We start from the raw sequence: 20,147 nt of genomic DNA on the forward strand, positions 1-20,147 counted from the left end.
GTAGTTGTGGCACACAGGCTCAGTAGTTGTGGCTCGTGGGCTCTAGAGCGCAGGCTCAGTAGTTGTGGCGCACGGGCTTAGTTGCTCTGCGGTATGTGGGGTCTTCCCGGACCAGGGCTCGAACCCGTATCCCTTGCATTGGCAGGCAGATTCTTAACCGCTACGCCACCAGGGAAGCCCGAGGGTGTTTCTTTAAGCAGTGGTAAGCAACATCTTGGTGGTCAGAAACCAAGAATAATAATAGTAATAGGTATCATTTACTGTGCCCAGGGCCTCTCCCAGCCTTTTAACCTATCTGATCTTCACAGGGCCCTTGGTAGGTGAATATTATCTCCATTTTACAAATAAGACTGAATTCCAAATCATTTAAATAACTGGCCCAGTTAGGAAGTTAATAGAGCCTGGGTTGTATTTTTTGTCTTACTCTATCATGTCACTGGACTTGGCAATTCAGAACTTACTGGTAATTTTTGAGGAGTTTAAATTAGATATTAGGGATGACAATAGATTTCATCTCTTGAGAGTTGGTTATAGAGACTGATCTTTTCTTGGAATTTTACTGAAATGTACTAGCCTCTCACTACTGCCTGCTACCCATACTAGAGAAAATAGTTTGGAGCTTTACGCCCATCACACAAGCTGTGCCACACTCTGAACATATATTTCCAGAAGTGTCCTCTTTTTCTTGGCAGGCAAATTTTGAAAAGTAGGCAGTCCACATTTTTTCTTGCAATCAGGGTAAGTTCCCGAATTTTTGTGGGTAAGTATCTCATATGGAATGGACTAAGAAGTGCTTCCAAAGCCAGCTGTGAAACAAACCTAGATTTTGACATTACCATATTCCTGTTGAAAACTCAACAGTGCGGCCCTCCAAGTCTATACGCACTGCAGGATTTCAGTCAGCGTCATCCTGTGCACTCTGGGCAGTGATGTTCTGCACAGGAGTTGTTATTTTCACGTGCCACTCACATCTCTGTAGCACTTTCCTATCTCTAGATAAGCATCAAGGTATGACAGACAGATGTAATAGGAGTTCTGCGTACCAGTGCAGCTCTGCCACGAATTCCGCATCTTCTTCTGAGCTCTGTTCCACCTCTAACATGTTCTAGGCCTGTAACACCGTGCCCTCCACTCTGGCTTTGTAGTGGACACGAACTGGAAAGGCAACCCAGTTCGCATCAGTCTCCCTTCTCTGGGAATACTCCCTTATACCAGGGGTGGGTCCCTGGTGGTCACATCTGTGCAATATGACCGATTTCCTGGGTCGTAACTGACTGGCACAGCGGTAGGCACCTATGCCAAAATGAACCCAACAACCCTCTCTCGTGGGGATTTAAAATTTCAGTGGGGAGAGTTTGCCCTTAAGTAGAATAGCACCTGTGTTACACTCTTTACAAGAGTTTATATACTTGAAAGTTCTAAATTTTTTAGTTTTAAAAACAAGTATTTCTTGAAAATTTGCATATTTTCAATAAGATTTAAAATGAACAGATGTAGTGTTTCTCTTGTAAAGTCAACATACTTTACATACTATTTTATATGAAAATATATGTGTTGGAAAAACACCATACTTGCAGAACATTAAACCAGCACATTAAAATATGAAGAAAATAAATTCAGTTGACCCTTGAACAACTCAGGTCTGAACTGCACCAGTTCACTTATATGCAGATATTATTCAATAGTAAATACTACAGTACTGCACAGTCTGTGGTTGGTTGAATCCGTGGATGTGGAGGAACCTTGGATACGGAGGGCCAACTATAAATTATACTGAGATTAACCGCAGCATTGTTCAAGGGTCAGCTTTATCTCCTGAAATTCTATAACCTGGAGATAAATACTATAACATTTTGACATATATCCTGCCATATATTTATAGATGTGTGTATATGTATATATATACATATAAATGTGTATATGTGTGTGTGTGTGTGTGTGTGTGTGTATATATATATATATATAAATGTGAGATGGAGTGGGTTACAATTTTACATAAAAGAGATCGTACTACATCTATTTTACAGTTTTTTTCCTCTTAGTATCATGAATATAATCTCTCATCAGTCAGTAGAGACAAACATCATTTTTTTACAATGTATTTTAAAAAATATTTACCTATTTATTTATTTGGCTATGTTGGGTCTTCGTTGCGGCACGTGGGATCTTCGTTGTGGCACAGGCTTCTCTCTAGTTGTGGTGCACGGGCTCCAGAGTACGTGGGCTCTCTAGTTGCGGCATGCAAGCTCAGTAGTTGTGGCATGGGCTTAGTTGCCCCGTGGCATGTGGGATCTTAGTTCCCCGACCAGGAATCGAACCCGCGTCCCCTGCACTTGAAGGTGGATTCTTAACCACTGGACGACCACCAGGGAAGTCCCTACAATGTATTTTTTTTTTTTAGTTGAATGAAAGATTCTGTAAATTCTATAGTACTTTACAATTTTCAAAAGTTTCACACAGTGGAATTCCCTGGCAGTCCAATGGCTAAGACTCCGTGCTTTCACTGCCGAGGGCGCGGGTTCAATTCTTGGTCCAGGAACTAAGATCCTGCAAACTGTGCGGCATGGCCAAAAAAAGAAAAAAACTTCCACGCACATGATTTCATGTAATCCCATAATAACCCTTTTTCCCCTTACCCCTGTATAGCCCCTCCCCCACAAACATCATTCTTTTAAAGGGTGCGTAAATTCCATAGTACAGATACATAGTGTAATTTATTTAACCAATCCTCATGCATAATGTTTAGACTTTTCTCATTATTTCTGATATATGAGCCCTTTGTACTTCTTTTAACACTTTTGATTTTTTTTTGTTAGGATAAATGCCTAGAAATGAGATTGCTCACTCAGAAGATGTGTGTGTTTGTGTCTGTGTGTGTGCGCACATGTGTATAAAATCAGAATATCATTTTGTAAAATAAATTAAAGGAGGTTAAAGATTAAAATTTTTTTTTCTGATTTCTAAAATGCAGTGGACCACCATTTAAGTGATCCAAACCATATCTTTAAATGAATAAAACCACTATCTCAAAATATAATGTTACACAGAGTCAGCTTGGGTTCCTAAAATTCACAGGTGAAAATGTGTTACAAGTGTCAGTTTCCTCAAATTGATCTTTAAGACAATGCAGTTCCAGTTAAAATCCTACCCTCCAAGTGTTTTTTTTCTTCTCTTTTTCTCCCTCCCTCTCTCTCATTCTTTCTTGATAAATTGATTCTAAAATGCATGTGCAAAAGCAAAGGGCCAAGAAGAGCCAAGGCAGTTTTGAAGAAAAATTAGGTGGGAGTAGTCATCTTTATTAGATAATAAGACTTGCCATAAAACTACAGTTATTTAGGCAGTAGATTTTGATCAAATAGTATATAAATGGAGCAGAATAGAAAACCCAGAAAGAGTACACTATGAATATGGAATTTGATAGATAAGGGTGGTGGCATTTCAAATCAGTGGGGAATGGATTGCCTTTTTATTAAGTGGTGCTGAGACAAGTGGTATGGAAAAAAATATATAGATCCCAACTTCACACCACTCTGTAAAATCAATCCTAGGTTGTTAGATATTCATATGTGAACATCAAAAAATATAAAACTCTAGCATATAAAAGAAAATGTTTATGACCTTAGAGTATAGAGCAATTACCCTAAAGTCATCAAAGCACAACTTTTGCACACAATAGCATCAAAAAGAATTAAATGATTAGGAAAAAATACAACAGAAAAAGTGCAAGACTTGTACATTGAAAACTACAAAACATTTTGAAAGAAATCAAAAAAGATCTAAATAAATGCAGAGACATCCAGTGTTCAGGGATTGAAAAACTTAATATTAAGATTAATCTACAAATTCAGTGTAACTCATTGAAATCCCAGCTGGTTTTTTTGGTGATATTTACAAGCTGATCCTAAAATTCACATGAAAATGTAAGGGACCCAGAATAGACCAAGTCTTGAAAAAGAACAACAAAGTTGGAGATCAGTGGAATATAATTGAGAGTCCAGAAATAAACCCTTACATTTATGCTCAGTTGATTTTTTTTGCAAGAGTAGATAATTCAAGGGGGGAAAAGAATGACCTTTTTAAAAAAATGGTGTGGGGGGCAACTGGACGTCCACATGTAAAAGGACTAGCTTGGATCCCTGCCTTATACCACGTACAGAAAAATTACTCAAAATGGATCAAAGACCTAAATGTAAGAGTTACAGCTATAAAATTCTTAGGAAAAAACATAGGTATAAACCTTTGTAGACTTTGATCAGGCAGTGGTTTTTTGGCTATGACTCCAAAAGTATAAGCAACCAAAGAAAAAGTAGATAAATTGTACTAGATCAAAATTACAAGCTTGTATTTCAGAGGACACCATGAAGAAAGTGAAATGACAATCCACAGAATGAGAGAAAATATTTGAAAATCATATAGCAGATAAGAGACTTGTTATCTAGAATGTATAAAGCACTCTTATAACTCAACAATAAAAAGGCAACCCAAGGAAGTTCTCTGGCGATCCAGTGGTTAGGACTTGGCGCTTTCACTTCCGTGGCCTCAGTTCATTGCCTGGTTGGGGAACTAAGGTCCCACAAGCCGCCATGCAGCACGGCCAAAACAAAAAATGACAACCCAGTGTTAAAATGGACAGAAGACTGTGAAAGAAGTATCTGTTGGAGACCTCTGCTGTACATGCTAAAGGATAATATCTTTATTGCCTCCCGTACAATTGTGGCTTTGTATGTAGGCAAAGGAAGCAGGTTATTTCCAGGGCAGCTAAGTTAATTAGTGTTAGTTCTCATTTCCTAAAAACAGACATTTTTTTAGCAGGGGAAACGAAACCCATATAACCATTGATCTCAATCCACGTATAGCTGATAATATGAATAGCAAAAATAGCTAATTATATGAAATAGCAAAAATGAGCACGCAGGTTGAGTTTAAAGTGAAATTCTAATTTTAAGCCACTGATAATTTTAAAACAATCAGATTAAGTTGTATTATCTCTGAAATAATTAAAAGAAAATTTGAGTCATAGAAAATCTCAGGAATATGACTAAGAAATGGTAACATATGGAAAATGTAGAGACTTGGATTCTCGTCCTGACTTTGAATCTAACTTTCTTGTGACTGGACAAATAGCTTAAATTTTCCTTGGGGTTGTCATTGGTAATGTGAAGAAGAAAAGTGAGACAACTTGAGAATTACTTGTAATAGAAATGCTTCTCACTTTGTGTGCATTTTTCGTCCTCTACATTTATATATAAATCCCTTTAGACAGTATCCCTTAAAATAGTTTCTTTATTCTTTTATCTCAAAAATCATGTTGATCTTGGCATGCTTTTTCTCTTAAAAAATGCAGAATTCTTGAAGACTTGAAAAAGGACTATCTCTTATTTGTATGGTCAAATACCTTGTACAGATCTTGACACACAGATAGAAATGAAATATTTGTTGAATGAGTGAAAAGAATGTTGATCTTTGCATGCTTTTTCTCTTAAAAAATGCAGAATTCTTGAAGACTTGAAAAAGGACTATCTCTTATTTGTATGGTCAGATACCTTGTACAGATCTTGACATATAGATAGAAATGAAATATTTGTTGAATGAGTGAAAAGAATGAGATGATTATGATGATGTTGAGCTCTTTGGTAGAAAGGGGGCTCTGGGTTCCTAGGGGAGTCTTTGATGTCTGAAAATTATTTTTGTAGTTTTAGAAATGTTAAAAAACTTAAACAGGGATCTACACTTCTGGGGACATGAAATTAAAGGGAGGAATCAAGGGGTGAGAGATTTCCCAAGACTAGCAGTACTGAAATAAAAGGTGACTGTAGACTACTGTATACCGTGCCTTCTCTTTTTCAGTCATACTCCTATTTTCTCTCCCAGCCTCCTGGGAAAGCAGGAGTTTTTGATTGATTGCTAGACACTGTGAATAAAAGACCTGCAGAGACTAAAGTCAATGTTGTTTTTGCCTTTTGCTGTCTTAGATATGGCAAGGGCCTGAGCACCTCCATCTAACCAGGGATTGAGCTGGGTGGGCTGGGCTGAGTTGTTTTTTTTTTAAATAAATTTATTTTTTATTTTTGGCTGCGTTGGGTCTTCTTTGCTGTGCGTGGGCTTTTTCTAGCTGCGGCGAGTGGGGGCTACTCTTCATTGTGGTGCGTGGGCTTCTCATTGAGGTGGCTTCTCTTGTTGCAGAGCACGGGCTCTAGGCGCGCGGGCTTCAGTCGTTGTGGCACATGGGCTCAGTAGTTGTGGCTTGCGGGCTCTAGAGCGCAGGCTCAGTAGTTGTGGCACACGGGCTTAATTGCTCCGCAGCATGTGTGATCTTCCCGGACCAGGGATCGAACCCGTGTCCCCTGCATTGGCAGGCGGATTCCTAACCACTGCATCACCAGGGAAGTCCTGGGCTGAGTTTTTAGGTAGATTCAGTTCACTCTAGTGAGTACAGCGTCTCAAGGATGAGATCCATTGTGTGTTTGTTGCAGGCCCCTCCCTCTGTTATGACTTCACCTCTTAAGCATTGTAAGACTGTGGTTGATTTCAAGTCACCTTTCTAGTCCATCTCCCCAGCTTCTCCAGCACTTAGTAAACGTCCTATGCAGAAAACTGGTCACGTATCTGGGACTCTTCATACTAACCTATATAGCTGTTATAGACTCTGCTGGTTTTTCTTTCTCTTGGTAGAGTTTCTCTGCCTCTGGCAAGTCCAGTTATGATCAGTTCCTGTTCAAACTCTGCAAATACCAGGAGGAGAGACAATGACTAGCAATTGCAGCTCACTAAGGAAAGGCTTTTCCCTCTTTGGAATTTTAGGTCATCTTGTCCTCTTTGCATGGAAAACAATTCTTCATTGTCTTTAAAACTACTTCCTGTTTTGAGTAATCTGTTTAGTTTTATGTAGTTTTTCTGTGAAAGTGATGGCTTGCCTCTACATATTACCTCCCACTTAGAAGCGAAAGTCTCAATATTGTTTTCTGATGTTTTTGTTTCTGTTGCTATAAATGTGACATTTAAATAAACAAGATAGAAATGATTTCTCTTTGTGAAGTCTGGAGATAGACAGGTAGTCCTGGGCAGGTAGGTGATGAGGTATCTTCTTTGTTGTCTTGCAGTCTTTGAGGATGTTGTCTTCAGTGAGCATCTTCAACCACATCTATGTTCTAGGCCACAGGCAGAAGGAAAGAGAAGTGAGAGAAAGCAATTGCTGTTTTAAAGGATGTAATCCAGCCCTGGTACTCATCATTTCTATTCACTGCCTATTGGCCCAAATTCCTCACACGGTTACCTTTTGCTGCAAGAGAGATTGGGAATGTGGACTGTGGCTGGGTAGCCTTGCACCCAGCTAAAACTGAGAGAACCTGTTACTAACGGGAACTTACAGAGAATATATACAAGGGGCGAGTTAGCTCTCTCTTCCACAGTATGATACGAGGAAAAGCTCTAACTAGGGTTTGTTTTTTTTTTCCTAAACAGTCAATTTTCTTAAAATTTTTTTTTTTACATTTTATTTTATTTTTTTGGCTGCTTTGTATGGCTTCCAGGATCTTAGTTCCCCCACCAGGGATTGAACCCGGGCCCACGGCAGTGAAAGCGTGGAGTCCCAACCACTGGACCGCCAGGGAATTCCCTACATCTTAGTTTTATTTCTTTGCAAATTAAAGGTGCATTGAAAAATAAACTAATGAAGAGAAATGAGAGGTCCAGAGCAGGGGTATCCCAGGCTGGGAGCAGGCAAGCCTGGCCACCATCGAGCCTAGCCCTTGTCCTGCCGCAGCCAGGTCAGGTTGGGAGATAACTGTCAGCCACTCTGTCAGTACGAAAGCCTGAGTGGTGGCCTGGCAGGAGAGACTAGCCACCTCTGCCTCTCTCCCCAGCAACCCCCAGCTTGGAGAGCAATGTTTCCAGCAGGAGCTCAGAGTGGGATGTGGGCTGGCTCTGTGAGGTACTGCAAGTTGATGACCAGGCTCCTTACAGAACCATCCAGTGTTGGGGCCTCTCCAGCTGGAAAGGAGGCTGATACCTCTCCCAGGTCTTAATACACTTTACAACTCTGTTCCCAAGCTCATTCATCTCTGATAATGTTCCTCTGTCCACCAAGCGATCACCAATCATTGCAGGAGAGAGAGAACAGTGGAAGCAGAGCGAGAAAGCTAGTCAGCCACCCTTAGTGACTTTTGAGTTGGCTATTGACTTCCAGCCCCTAGAAGACTGACCCCTTTTCTCTCTACTGTGTGCAGTCTATACCCGACTCTTGTGCACCTGTATGTATGTTTATCCCTAATAGAGGAAGTTGTTGATTACACTGAGATGAATTAGCAGCCCCTCCCCCTGGGATCCCTGCTCCTTCCCGCCTGCCCTTCTCTTCTTGGAGGCTGGTCCAAAGGGACACAATATTGCGAGGGTCTGGGTGGCTCCAAATCCTCCAACACCAAATCATATACAGTGAACTGAGAAACTACATTCATTACGACAGGATTAGTAGGAAAAGGAGAGTAAAGTGAGGGGATAGGGGCACCTTCCAACAGCAGGACGTGACAGAGTGGTAGGATACTTGAGCCCAGAAAAAAGGTGTCTCCTTATACCTCCCCCTTGCCCCAAAGAGACTGAGGTCAGCTTACATAACTTATAAGATATGGAACTGTCCCAATTTCTCTGCTGTCCTAGGGTACTTTCTGGAAGCTGGCCTGGACCCTATGCTGTTTACCGACTTGCTGTAGCTTGGTAACTGCCAAATCTCCTTGTGCATATGACAGACAGGGTCCACATTGGATGCTTCCCCGCTCAGGCTCTTGTCTTCCCCCGGGAAGTGTTTGAACAGCATCTCCAGCTTGTCCTCTTATTTCACCAAGATAAGCTTCAGGTACCGTCATCTCTGTGCCCTCAAACTATCAGTGAGGCCTCACACCTTCTTGGACAGCAGATTATCCAGAACTGGCAGAACACTCCAGCCAGTGGTGATCTGACTGAAGGAGGAGACGCCGAAGAGGCTCTGGACGACACCCTGCTGGACACTTGTTCCCACACAGAGGAAGAGGTTGAGCCCATTCTCCAGCAAATATTGGGTTGGCCAGAAAGTTTGTTCAGGTTTTTCCATAAGATGTTATGAAAAACAAACGAACTTTTTGGCCAACCCAATATATATCCCCTTTGTTTAGATGCTCTTCAGATGCCCGAACTGCCTGTGGTTCAGTGGTATTCTCAATGGGGAGACTTGGTTAATGGTAGGAGCTGAGGATAGAAGAAGGCGTTGGTCTCAGCCATGTCCGTGGAGGTAACTAGCTGTCGGACATAGGCGCGGTCATCAGTAGTGACTTCAGCTCCAGGCTGCAGGACGTCACTCTTCAACAAAGAGTTCAGGTAAACTGGGTGTAGCTTCAGGCACTCAAGAAGGATCAACTATCCCACAGAGCAGGGGCTGGCACAGTTCTTTCTGTAACAGGCCAAGATCTGGGCACACTGAGTGACGAGAGTGTCACGAATAATTTTCACAGGGCTGTTCAGGAGCCCCTGGTATGCAAACTTGGCCATGTAGTTGATGAGCACGTCAGTCTCAGTTTCAGTACAGATCAGCCAGCTGGATGCAGCAGGTGAGGGCCAGGTTGTGGATGCGGAGCCATCACTGCCCTGCGCAGCTGGTGTAGAGCAGGGCACACTGCAGGAGGGCTCCACTGTCTTCATTGAGCCGATCGTCATGCTTAACTCCACAGTCACCGTCTTGTCCCCATCCAGCCCAACCAGCTCCACATCTTTTGTGTTGCTCAGGTAGAAAGCCCCAAAGAAATCTACAGCACGGATACCAGTGCTTGTCAGGACCCTCTTTACAGCATCAAAGCCAATGACCTGTACATTCTGACCCAGGTCACTAAGGAACCATTCCTGGTCATTCTCCACCTGAAAGCAAGCATATTTATAGACAGAGCCACCACTTAGCTGGGGTATGACAGAGAGCATGGCCACTTCCACATACTGGTTGGGGAAGAGGAAGAGGTCTACACAGCAGCCTTGGGCCACACACTCATTGGCCAGTGTCTGATAGGCACCTGTCTGAGGCTGTAATAGAGCCTCCTCCTTGTCTGTGTTGATCAACTTCCTGTCGTCTCTGTTCTTCAGTTTCCCTGGGACCTCTGCGATGGGCAGGGAGGTGTGGAACAGAAATAGCTTCCCTGCACACTCAGCAGGCTTCAGAGCCTCCACGCCAGCCTGGATAACAGGAGCAAATACTGTCTCCGTCTCCCTTGTGTCTGCAAATGTTTCTGGAATCTGATCCAGTAAGCTGGTGATGACTGCCCCAGACTCATTGACGTTGACCAGGAAGCCATCCAGCAGTGGCACAGACATGTCACCCACATCAGATACAACCATCATCTGTGGCTGGGCCAATGAGCTCTTCACATTGTAGAAGCAGAGCACCTTACTATAGGTGACAAAGCCAACGTGGATTGCTGACTTTTCTGCCCTGCCCTCCCTAGGCAGAAAGTCTAACAGTGACTTGAGCTCCTCACAGAGGAGCCTAACAAGACCACTCCTGACGCCACTGTAGGAGACATCAGTCATGAAGATAAGGCAGGAGGGCTGGGGAACTTACTGTTCTTGCAGTAATCTACAGTGGCCAAGAATTCATAAGAGCCCAGGGATAGCTCAGGACGGTCATAAGCGTCCACACATTTGCCAGTATGATCCGGATGTTGAAAATACTGGGGGGGAGCATCATTGATACAGCTGCAAAAGCAGCACTGGAAACGCCTCCCTCCCTCAATGAACTGCATGAAGGGGCACATGTATGCTTTGCAGCGATTGCAGCGCAAAGGGCCAGGTTCCCTGTGGTCAACGATATATGGTGAAGTCTCCTCTGGGGGCAGGCTTGCCAGCAGCTTGATGACAGCTGCCAGGGGCTCCTGAGCCTGCTAGACATGTCACATGTGCAAGGGATATTATAGGATGTGCATCAGATATATTGGGGACTTGCATTCCCTTGGTCTTTCACCAGGAAGTTGGTGTTGACTAAGGGTGGCACCTGGCCCCATACACCAGTAACCAGTGGCTCTGAACCCTGGTTGTTCCTGTCATCCTCAATAACCCGAATAAGGTTTGGGATGGCATCAGGGTATAGGCGCTTAGGAGGCAATAGTTGAGGTGTCCCAGGCTGGCTGCCCAAAGTGTCTGCTCCTGGGTAGGGACTTCCATAATTGGGCTGAGGGCCCTGGGCTGGTCCAAAGGAAACATTTGTTGCAGCTGGTAGCCTGGCTGCTGGGAGGAGTGCGTAGGTGGTGGTGGTCCTGGGAGCCCAGTCATTTGGGTGCCAGGGGGCAGAGCTTGAGGAGGTGAGGACACATGGTTGGGCTCGCTCCCTGGGGGCCCCCCAAAACTCTGTCCAGGCAGGAGTGGACCAGTCATCAAAGGCATTCAAGGACCCCCTGAAGCTGTGGGTGTGAAGCTGGAGGCCTGTGGTGGGACAGATTGCTGGGAAGGCTGGGCCCCGGGATGACCCTGGGCCTGGCTAAGGGGAGGAGCCTGGCCCTGAGGGTAGGAGCCATACAGACTGGTGTTAGGGAAACTTCCTGAGGCTGAGGCAAGTGATGTTGGTGGACCATAGCCTAGACCCGGAGCGGGAGGCCCTGGGGCCACAGCACCACTGATCTGCATTCTGGCCAGCTGAGCAGTCACCTGTGTACTTGTTAGGGGAGGGCTGTAGGGCTGAAGCACAGCTGGCTGGCTGACCACGGGAGCCAATGGGACTAACCCAAATGGCTGAGACCCAGGGAGCCTCTGCACCTGAACAGTGGAGCTTGGCCCATTCTGTAGGTCTCCTTGGCCAAACTGGCCATATGCTGTCTGGCCACAAGGGCCCTGTGCTGCTGAGGTTGGAGGTGCCCCTGAAGAAGGTGGGACTCTTGAAACACCTGGGGGAGGGGTTTGCCCATGGCCTGGTACTGGGCCATTGGAGGCTCCACAGGGGGTGGGGCTGTGGGTTCTGGTTGCCCACCACAGCCATATTGATGACACCCTGGGTGGACAGGCTGAGGCTCCCCAAATGGCAGCACAGGTGGGGCTGACTGACTTGGTTTCACCCGGCTCCAGATCCAGGTTCGACTTCATTCCTAACGTCAAGACTCCCAGGCTCCACTTCCAGTTCCCTTAAAATCTTGTATTAAATAATCTATTACTTGCCCTTTAGTTTGTGATTTTTCTACTGTGAAAAGTTAGTTTTGTTTAACGGTTATGAGCATGTTCTCTGTAGTTAGATGAACTTAGCAGACAGATACTGTCTGAATTTTGATTTGTGGCCTTTTATTGCCCTTTTTAAAAAAAGTACTAGTTCTGACTTTTTTTCTCTTTTGGCTCTATCTTCATGTGTATTGTTGAGAACCTGGGAAGAGGTTAGTTATAGCAGGCAATTAGAATCTGATGTCCCTTAATATAGGGAAGTAAGTACTTACGATTTTGAACCAGGTATCCCTTATCCAAGATAAGATAGTCAGCAATATTCCAAATGCACAAAATTGACAAAGTGGGAAGCCATTTTTTTAAATTTGCTAAAGACGTAAAAGTTTGCAGGCTATGCCAACATATAAAAACCTGTTGAGTAAGTGCAGAAAACAAGTTCTAAGAATTTTAACATAGAGAATGTATCTGTTATATTTCTTTCAGTTGATAGCAACTGACTCTAGCTAAACAAAAAGGTGATTTGTTGCAAGGATGATAGGTATACAACGAAAGAAAAGGAAAAAGTAGGGAGGAATTGATGAACAACTCAGAAAAGGTAAAATGGCAGGAAATAACACAGCGCTTGACACCTTGGCAACAGGAGTTTATGGACCTTTTCTCCAGGACGTTGGCAGTCCAGTGTCCTTCAGACTCCTTCCCCACTGAAATTTTAAATCCCCACGAGAGAGCGTTGTTGGGTTCATTTTGGCATAGGTGCCTACCGCTGTGCCAGTCAGTTATGACCCAGGAAATCGGTCATATTGCACAGATGTGACCACCAGGGACCCACCCCTGGTATAAGGGAGTATTCCCAGAGAAGGGAGACTGATGCGAACTGGGTTGCCTTTCCAGTTCGTGTCCACTACAAAGCCAGAGTGGAGGGCACGGTGTTACAGGCCTAGAACATGTTAGAGGTGGAACAGAGCTCAGAAGAAGATGCGGAATTCGTGGCAGAGCTGCACTGGTACGCAGAACTCCTATTACATCTGTCTGTCACACCTTGATGCTTATCCAGAGATAGGAAAGTGCTACAGAGATGTGAGTGGCACGTGAAAATAACAACTCCTGTGCAGAACATCACTGCCCAGAGTGCACAGGATGACGCTGACTGAAATCCTGCAGTGCGTATAGACTTGGAGGGCCGCACTGTTGAGTTTTCAACCGGAATATGGTAATGTCAAAATCTAGGTTTGTTTCACAGCTGGCTTTGGAAGCACTTCTTAGTCCATTCCATATGAGATACTTACCCACAAAAATTCGGGAACTTACCCTGATTGCAAGAAAAAATGTGGACTGCCTACTTTTCAAAATTTGCCTGCCAAGAAAAAGAGGACACTTCTGGAAATATATGTTCAGAGTGTGGCACAGCTTGTGTGATGGGCGTAAAGCTCCTAACTATTTTCTCTAGTATGTGTGGTAGGCAGTAGTGAGAGGCTAGTATATTTTCAGTAAAATTTCAATAAAGAACCATTTCAGCAGAACTTATTTTAAGGAACAACACAGCGTATCACTGGAAATGAATAGGGTTCATTTAAAGGAAAAGATATAACAATCCTTTGATTGCTGATGCATAATGGGTGGTTCATATTGGACATTAATTTTTAAAATTATGTCCCAAGCTATCTACCAGGTGGGCAGGTTCTGTTGTGATAGGCAGGTTCTGTCATCCTGCTGTCACATTAAGCAGAAATGTGTTTATTTGCTTTAAAAAATCATGCTTATGTGATTTTGTATTTATGTCAGAAATGTAAGCTTCTGTTTTCCAATAATTACTTCCCCAGAATTGCATAGTTACTTTGTGTCCGTTCATGGGATTCTCGAAACCTCTGCTCAGGATTATTCTAAGTCATTTTACAGTGTAATGAAAACCCCCTTTTTTTTCTTTTCTGAAACTAAAGAGAGAATACAATACATTATCCAGGACTTTCTTTTGCTACAAAGGACACTCTTAGGATGATTAGCGGAATCTAAATAAAGTACGTATTAGTATTCTAGCCATTTCCTGATTTTGATAATTGTTCTATAGTTATGTAAAAGAATGTCTTTGTTTTTAGAAATATGCACTGAAGTATTAAAAGATAAAGGTACAGTATAACTGCAACTGGCTCACAAATCGTTCATGAAGAAATTCTCCATCATCTCCATCTCCATCTCCATCTCTCTCTCTCCACACACACACACACACACACACACACACACACACACACACATTTTTTCCTGAACCAATTGAGAGTAGGTTATGTGCATTATGTCTCTTTACCTCTTAGTTCAGGCTGCTATTAACAAAATATCATAGATGGGGTGGCTTAAAAAACAGATATTTATTTCTCACGATTCTGGAGGCTGGTAAGTCCAAGATCAGAGGTGCTGGCAGGTTTAGTTCTTTGTGAGGACCCTCTTCCTGGCTTGTAGACAGCCACTTTCTCATAGTATGCTCACATGGCCTTTCCTCAGTGGAGATCTCTGCCTTCTCTTTTTCTAAGAGCACTAATCACATCGAGAGGGTCCCACCCTCATGACCTAAACATAAGTATCTCCCAAAGGCCCAACCTTCAAATACCTTCACACTGGGGGTTTAGGGCTTTAACATATGAATAGGGGCAGAGACACAAACACTCAGCCTCTAACATTCTGCCCATGGCCCTCCTAAAAGTCATGTTTTATGGTGTGTGCTTAGTCTTTGCCTTTTTTTTTTCCTTCTTCATTTTCTGGAAAAAATATTACTGTTCAGGCAAATGTGTCTTGGTATTCATTGGCGTTCTTAAACTTCCCTTGAATAATAATACAGAGTGTCACACTCTTGTCTGCTTAATGTGAAATTTTTTGACCTGGAGGGAGTGATATGCTAATATTTTTCTTGATTGCCTTGTCGACAGTGTAATTCTCAAGTTAGAGTGACTGAGAGGCCTCTTAAGAGCCCTCTTGCATGGTGAATCCAGAATATGAAATATTCTGTAAGGGTTTGTAGACTGTGTTTGTTTAGAGTGATCTTGATCTCCAGTCCAGTTGAGACTAGAAGGTGTCAGATATGGCTTCTAGAAATGTTCTAATATTAATTGTGTAATCATCATAAGTTAACCCCTTCTATGACAGAGCAAAGAGCATAATGTGTATTTTCATTTACAAGTACTTGTTGAGCTCCTACAAGGTGCCACTTTCTGTAATACTAATAGTAATAAAAGGAAACATTATTCTTTTTCCTTTGTTTTTTTTTTTTTTTTTTTTTTGGCCACTCCACACGGCTTGCAGGATCTTAGTTCCCCAACCAGGGATCAAACCCACGCCATTGGCAGTGAAAGCTCGGAGTCTAACCACTGGACTGCCAGGGAATTCCCAAAAGGAAACATTATTGAGTACTTATTATTTGTTAGCACTTAATAAATACTATCCTGAGTGCTAGTTGTGCAGTGAACAAAATAAGCCTGGTGCTTTCCCTTACAGAATATTATACACGTATAAGATGGTAATACCATTATTTTTATTTGAATCATGTCAGAGATAGCATTCAGCATCTGCACTTAAAGATCAAGTAATTTTGTTTTCTCTGAGTTCTAAGACTTTTTCACCTATGAGAAGTTTGCATGTCAGTTGGTCTGTCCATTCTGACTCTGTGAATGATCATAGTGAAGTGTGCTTTGAGGCCACATTGTAAAAGTTACTTCATAGTTGAATCTCACTTCCTTAAAATGCATTTAATTTTATTAAATGAGGCTATGATAGAATCACACAATATTTAAAAGCAAACTAATGATTTAACTTTCTCCTTCCTAGTCAGTCCAACCAACTGTATAAATTTACTTGGTCTTGCTGGTTTGGGTGTGTCTGAAATAAAGGTGGATCTCTTTTTAAAGAGATCCACCCACAGCATTCCTGGCATATAAATCTGCTACACATTTGTTAGAGACTTAGGAGCTCTGAAAATTGCCTTACTTTTTACTAGTATGTTCAGTTGAGAGAAAATAGTGTAAACAATTTCAGAGTTACAGTGAGTTGGGTACTGGTGTGTTCTTATGGCAAGATATTTTTAGATATAGTTTTTTAAAAAGATAATCAGGGGCTTCTCTGGAGGTGCAGTGGTTAAGAATCCGCCTGCCAATGCAGGGGACACGGGTTCGAGCCCTGGTCCGGGCAGATCCCACATGCCACAGAGCAGCTAAGCCCACGCAGCACAACTACTGAGCCTGCACTCCAGAGCCCGTGAGCCACAACTACTGAGCCCACGTGCCACAGCTACTGAAGCCCGCATGCTTAGAGCCCGCGCTCGGCAACAAGTGAAGCCCACACACCTCAGCGAAGACCCAGTGCAGCCAAAAATAAATAAATAAAATAAATAAATTTATTAAAAAACAAGATAATCAGAATGTTATTTTCCTTGTGTTTTAAGTGCTCTTGATTTTGCTTTTTCCAGCTTAATAGCTTGCTTACATGTTATTACTAATTTTTAAACAATTTTCTATCTTCAGATATTGGTTCATTTTTAGCTATTCTGTTCTAAACACATTACAACTTTGTTCCTGCATGAAAGTTTAAGCAGTAAATGTTAACACAAAATTCCACCACTGGGGAAGAGATTGATGAAGACCTAAGCCAGTTTTACAAATAGTTTTCAGAGGTTCTTTAGGCCACCAAATTGAATCATTACCAACAGATTTCATGTATCATGCCTATCCACATGTCTTTCCTTTGTCAAATACAGTAATTTGTTTCCAAACTGTTCTAACTTGTAGCATTCTAGTAGCTTTCCCAAACTAATATTCCCAGGCTACGGTATTCTAAAATATATTTAGCCCTTGGATCAGGTTGCCTGAGAGGCCAAGAAAGAATCTTTTATTCCTTTGGAATTCTTCTTAACTCTAGTACAGTGCTCAATAGAAAATATGTTCCTGGTAAATTGTGATTGACCATCCTCACAGCAATCAGTTGTTTCAGAGTTAAGATTAAAGTTGACACACAAACTACTTTAGTGGAATTTTTCTGTAAAACAACATTTCCATTAAAATTGACCAAAGAGTAAACAGCTTTCAGCTATGAGATCAAAGTACAGTACCTTGGTGTTTGTATGTTAAAATTTGGATATCCCTAAAGAGGAAACTAGGGATAATCTTATAATGTTTGGAAAAGGTCACTAGGTCAAGATGAAGGAGGACAGAATGATTTCAGGACTGTTAGTGATCACTCTAACAGTTTTTCCCCTTGTGTTGGATTTCACTTTCTTCCTGCGTTATACAATGCTGGATCACTCTTAATGTAAGCATTTTATTTTTGTGAATAATTTATTTGTGTTACCACTGACAACAAAGGCTAGTATAAACTATGTGTTTCCATAGAGGCCTAGTGCTAATAATTATTTGAAATGCTATGGCTCGGTGGCTTTAAGAATATTTAGCAGTAAAACATTTACAAATATTTTATTTTATTCTAAAACTGAATTTACTTTTGATTATTTGTAAGCTAATATACTATTTTCAGGCTAGGCTTTCTCTTTGTTGATTTATATTTTTTATTTTCTTCATTAGGACAAAGAAAATTATGCATTCTCTAACCATATCACTTTAGGATCTCTTTCATAAGATCAAGTGATAGAAATCAGTGTTAAGCATTGTTCCTACACAGTCCATCTCCCCTTGTTTTTCTTTGCTGTTCATCTGAAGTATGTATAACTTAAAACTTATTTCCACAGAAAAAAATTATGCCCCGTTTAGAACTTAGCAGATGTTTGGTTGGGGGTGGGGGTGGGGTTTGACAATTGCTTAGAGAATTCTGAATGTATGCAAATCTGTAAGGACTCAGATTTTAAGTAGCACTCTTTTTCTTACCATGACTGAAAGAAACATTTTTAACCTCCCTTGTAGATACATCATGTTACACAAAATGGAGGACTATATAAAAGACCATTTAATGAAGGTTTTGAAGAGACACCAATGCTGGTCGCTGTGCTTACTTACGTGGGGTATGGTGTCCTCACTCTCTTTGGATATCTTCGAGATTTCTTAAGGCATTGGAGAATTGAAAAGTGTCACCATGCAACAGAAAGAGAAGAACAAAAGGTAATTGTTAGTCTTTGATTCTGTAAATGGAAGCCTCTGATCTTGCTGTTTTCACTCATTTTTTTCTTTAGATATTTGGATATACATTAAAATAAAAAATATTCTAGATGCAGTTAAATGAAAACATTCCACAAGGGAAGCTAAAAACAAGGGTAAAGGCATGGAGAAATCAAAGCATTTAACATGTTTTAATTTAATCATCACAAGAATCTATTCTTATTTTATGGACAAGAAAGCTAAAGTTCACAGGTTAAGTAACATTTCCCAAGATGCCTAATGTCAGAGCTGGTATGTGGACACAGGTATGTGAAGAGCCAGAAGCCATGTCCTTTCTGTTCACAATACAATACTGTGTATCCCAAGTTGTGTCTACAGTCTTCTGGAAAGATTGTGTTCTTTAGAACTCATGTTGTGTTTTCTCATAGGCACATTACACATACATGTCTAGTTCACAGATCACCTCTTCTCCCCAGAAATCAAGCCCTGAAGCAGAATTTGGCTGAGCTACTCTCTTTTCTGTGGAAAACCATCTTGTTTTAGTAATGGTAAACAGATGATAATGATTGTCTCTGGGGAGGAGGATGGCATTCACCTCACTTCACTTTTCTCGGCATACTCCTTTGTGCCTCTAGAGTTTTGTACAGTATACATGTATTGTCTACTCTTAAAAAAAATAGTTGAAAGTCAACTGTACTCCAATAAAATTAAAGAAAATAAAACAACCTAATTTGTCTTGAACTGAGGAACACTATGTTCTTTCCCAAACCAAAATATTTCTTTATGGGCATTTTTTTTAATGTTTTAAATTTTATTATTTAAAATGATAAAAGATTTTCTTTATCCCATAATAAAGTTTTTTTTTCATTAAGAAAATAAATAGAATTAGAGTGAAAAATGCCTGATTTTATGAAAAACAAACTTGTTTGTTCTTGGCATGTGATGTATGGAGAAGGTTGTCCTCTAGCCCAGGGAATGCACTAGATTAGAGAAGGGATTCAGAAGTTAGAAATTTTTTGTCTATCATACATCTCACTTTCATGGGACATTAGAGGAGAGAGGCAGATGTGGTGGCATTAACATCAACACTGAGAGGGGAGCCAGTAAACACTGGGAATGGATGACGGAGACATGGGAAGGGGGAGAAAGCACCAAGAAACATGGGAAAGGAAAGGACCTCATCAGCTACTAGGAAGCCAAAACCAATCAGCATAGGGACTGAGGATCCTGAAACTGGGAGAACTGAGGATCCAGGCATTCTTCTCTCATCTCAACCATTCTGCACCCTTCCCAGCCCTGGTACCACAAGTTGGCCCTCTTTCTCGTTGCCCTGAAATGCCTACAAGTTCATTTCAATTAAGAAGGTATTTTTTGGATAACTAATAAGAACCTGCTGTATTAAAAAAAAAAAAAGGTATTTTTTGGATATCTAATGCAAGCAAAGCCCTGCATTCAGAACTCGGTCCAGTAGGCGAAACTAATTTTCATCATTGAAAACAAATTAAATTTCTTTGATTCACTTTTTTCTACCCCTGTACATCCCAAATAGATTTTCTGGTAGGGTGCATCCACAATATGTTGATTTTTTACATCCCTTAGGTATGGCCTACTTACTATAGGTTATTAGCTTACTATGTACTTATTGTGTTGTACAGTATTACAATGACTTGTGTACAAACCAGTATCTTCCTGCTAGACTGAGGTGATGGTGGTTGTGACTGATGGGGGCTAAAGTTTTATTCACATATTCAAACTAGACAGCCTTTATGTACAGGGACCTCTCATAGTGTCTAAACACTGTAGAGACCTAATAATTGACATGTAGAGATGGGGGTGGGGGGAGTGCTGACTGTGGTGTAGACAGCGTTCCTGCTGAGGGGATAGAAGTGTACGCAAAGGCATGAGGAATGT

At 41.7% G+C, this 20,147-nt stretch overlaps 2 protein-coding genes and 1 pseudogene across 6 annotated transcripts in view; 1 reads left to right on the top strand and 2 right to left on the bottom strand.

The window, feature by feature from the left end:
- The window catches only part of TMEM63C (transmembrane protein 63C), a 452,188-nt gene that overhangs the window by 14,118 nt on the left and 417,923 nt on the right, over window positions 1–20,147 (bottom strand). The gene's annotated exons all lie outside the window — the stretch shown is intronic.
- SPTLC2 (serine palmitoyltransferase long chain base subunit 2) overlaps window positions 1–20,147 on the top strand; it is a 120,536-nt gene that overhangs the window by 7,342 nt on the left and 93,047 nt on the right. For 3 of the 4 annotated variants that reach the window (XR_014242465.1, XM_082384711.1, XM_082384710.1), the window contains exon 2: window positions 18,045–18,239. Coding sequence is in view for 3 of the 4 variants with exons in the window: in XM_082384711.1 (XP_082240837.1) it covers window positions 18,045–18,239 (195 nt within the window). In the remaining variant the exon portion in view is untranslated. Of the gene's footprint in view, window positions 1–14,103; window positions 14,169–18,044; window positions 18,240–20,147 lie in introns of those variants that run through there. The other variant, XM_082384712.1, reaches the window with a different exon arrangement.
- LOC309626876 (protein transport protein Sec24C pseudogene) lies at window positions 7,123–14,343 on the bottom strand (annotated as a pseudogene). Its single transcript has 2 exons — window positions 14,303–14,343; window positions 7,123–12,078 (listed from the first exon to the last, which is right to left on the bottom strand). The product of its transcript is annotated as a protein transport protein Sec24C pseudogene (transcript).

Source organism: Balaenoptera borealis, assembly GCF_965194805.1.
Source record: "Balaenoptera borealis genome assembly, chromosome: 3".
In the NCBI taxonomy this organism is placed as follows: Eukaryota; Metazoa; Chordata; class Mammalia; order Artiodactyla; family Balaenopteridae; genus Balaenoptera; species Balaenoptera borealis.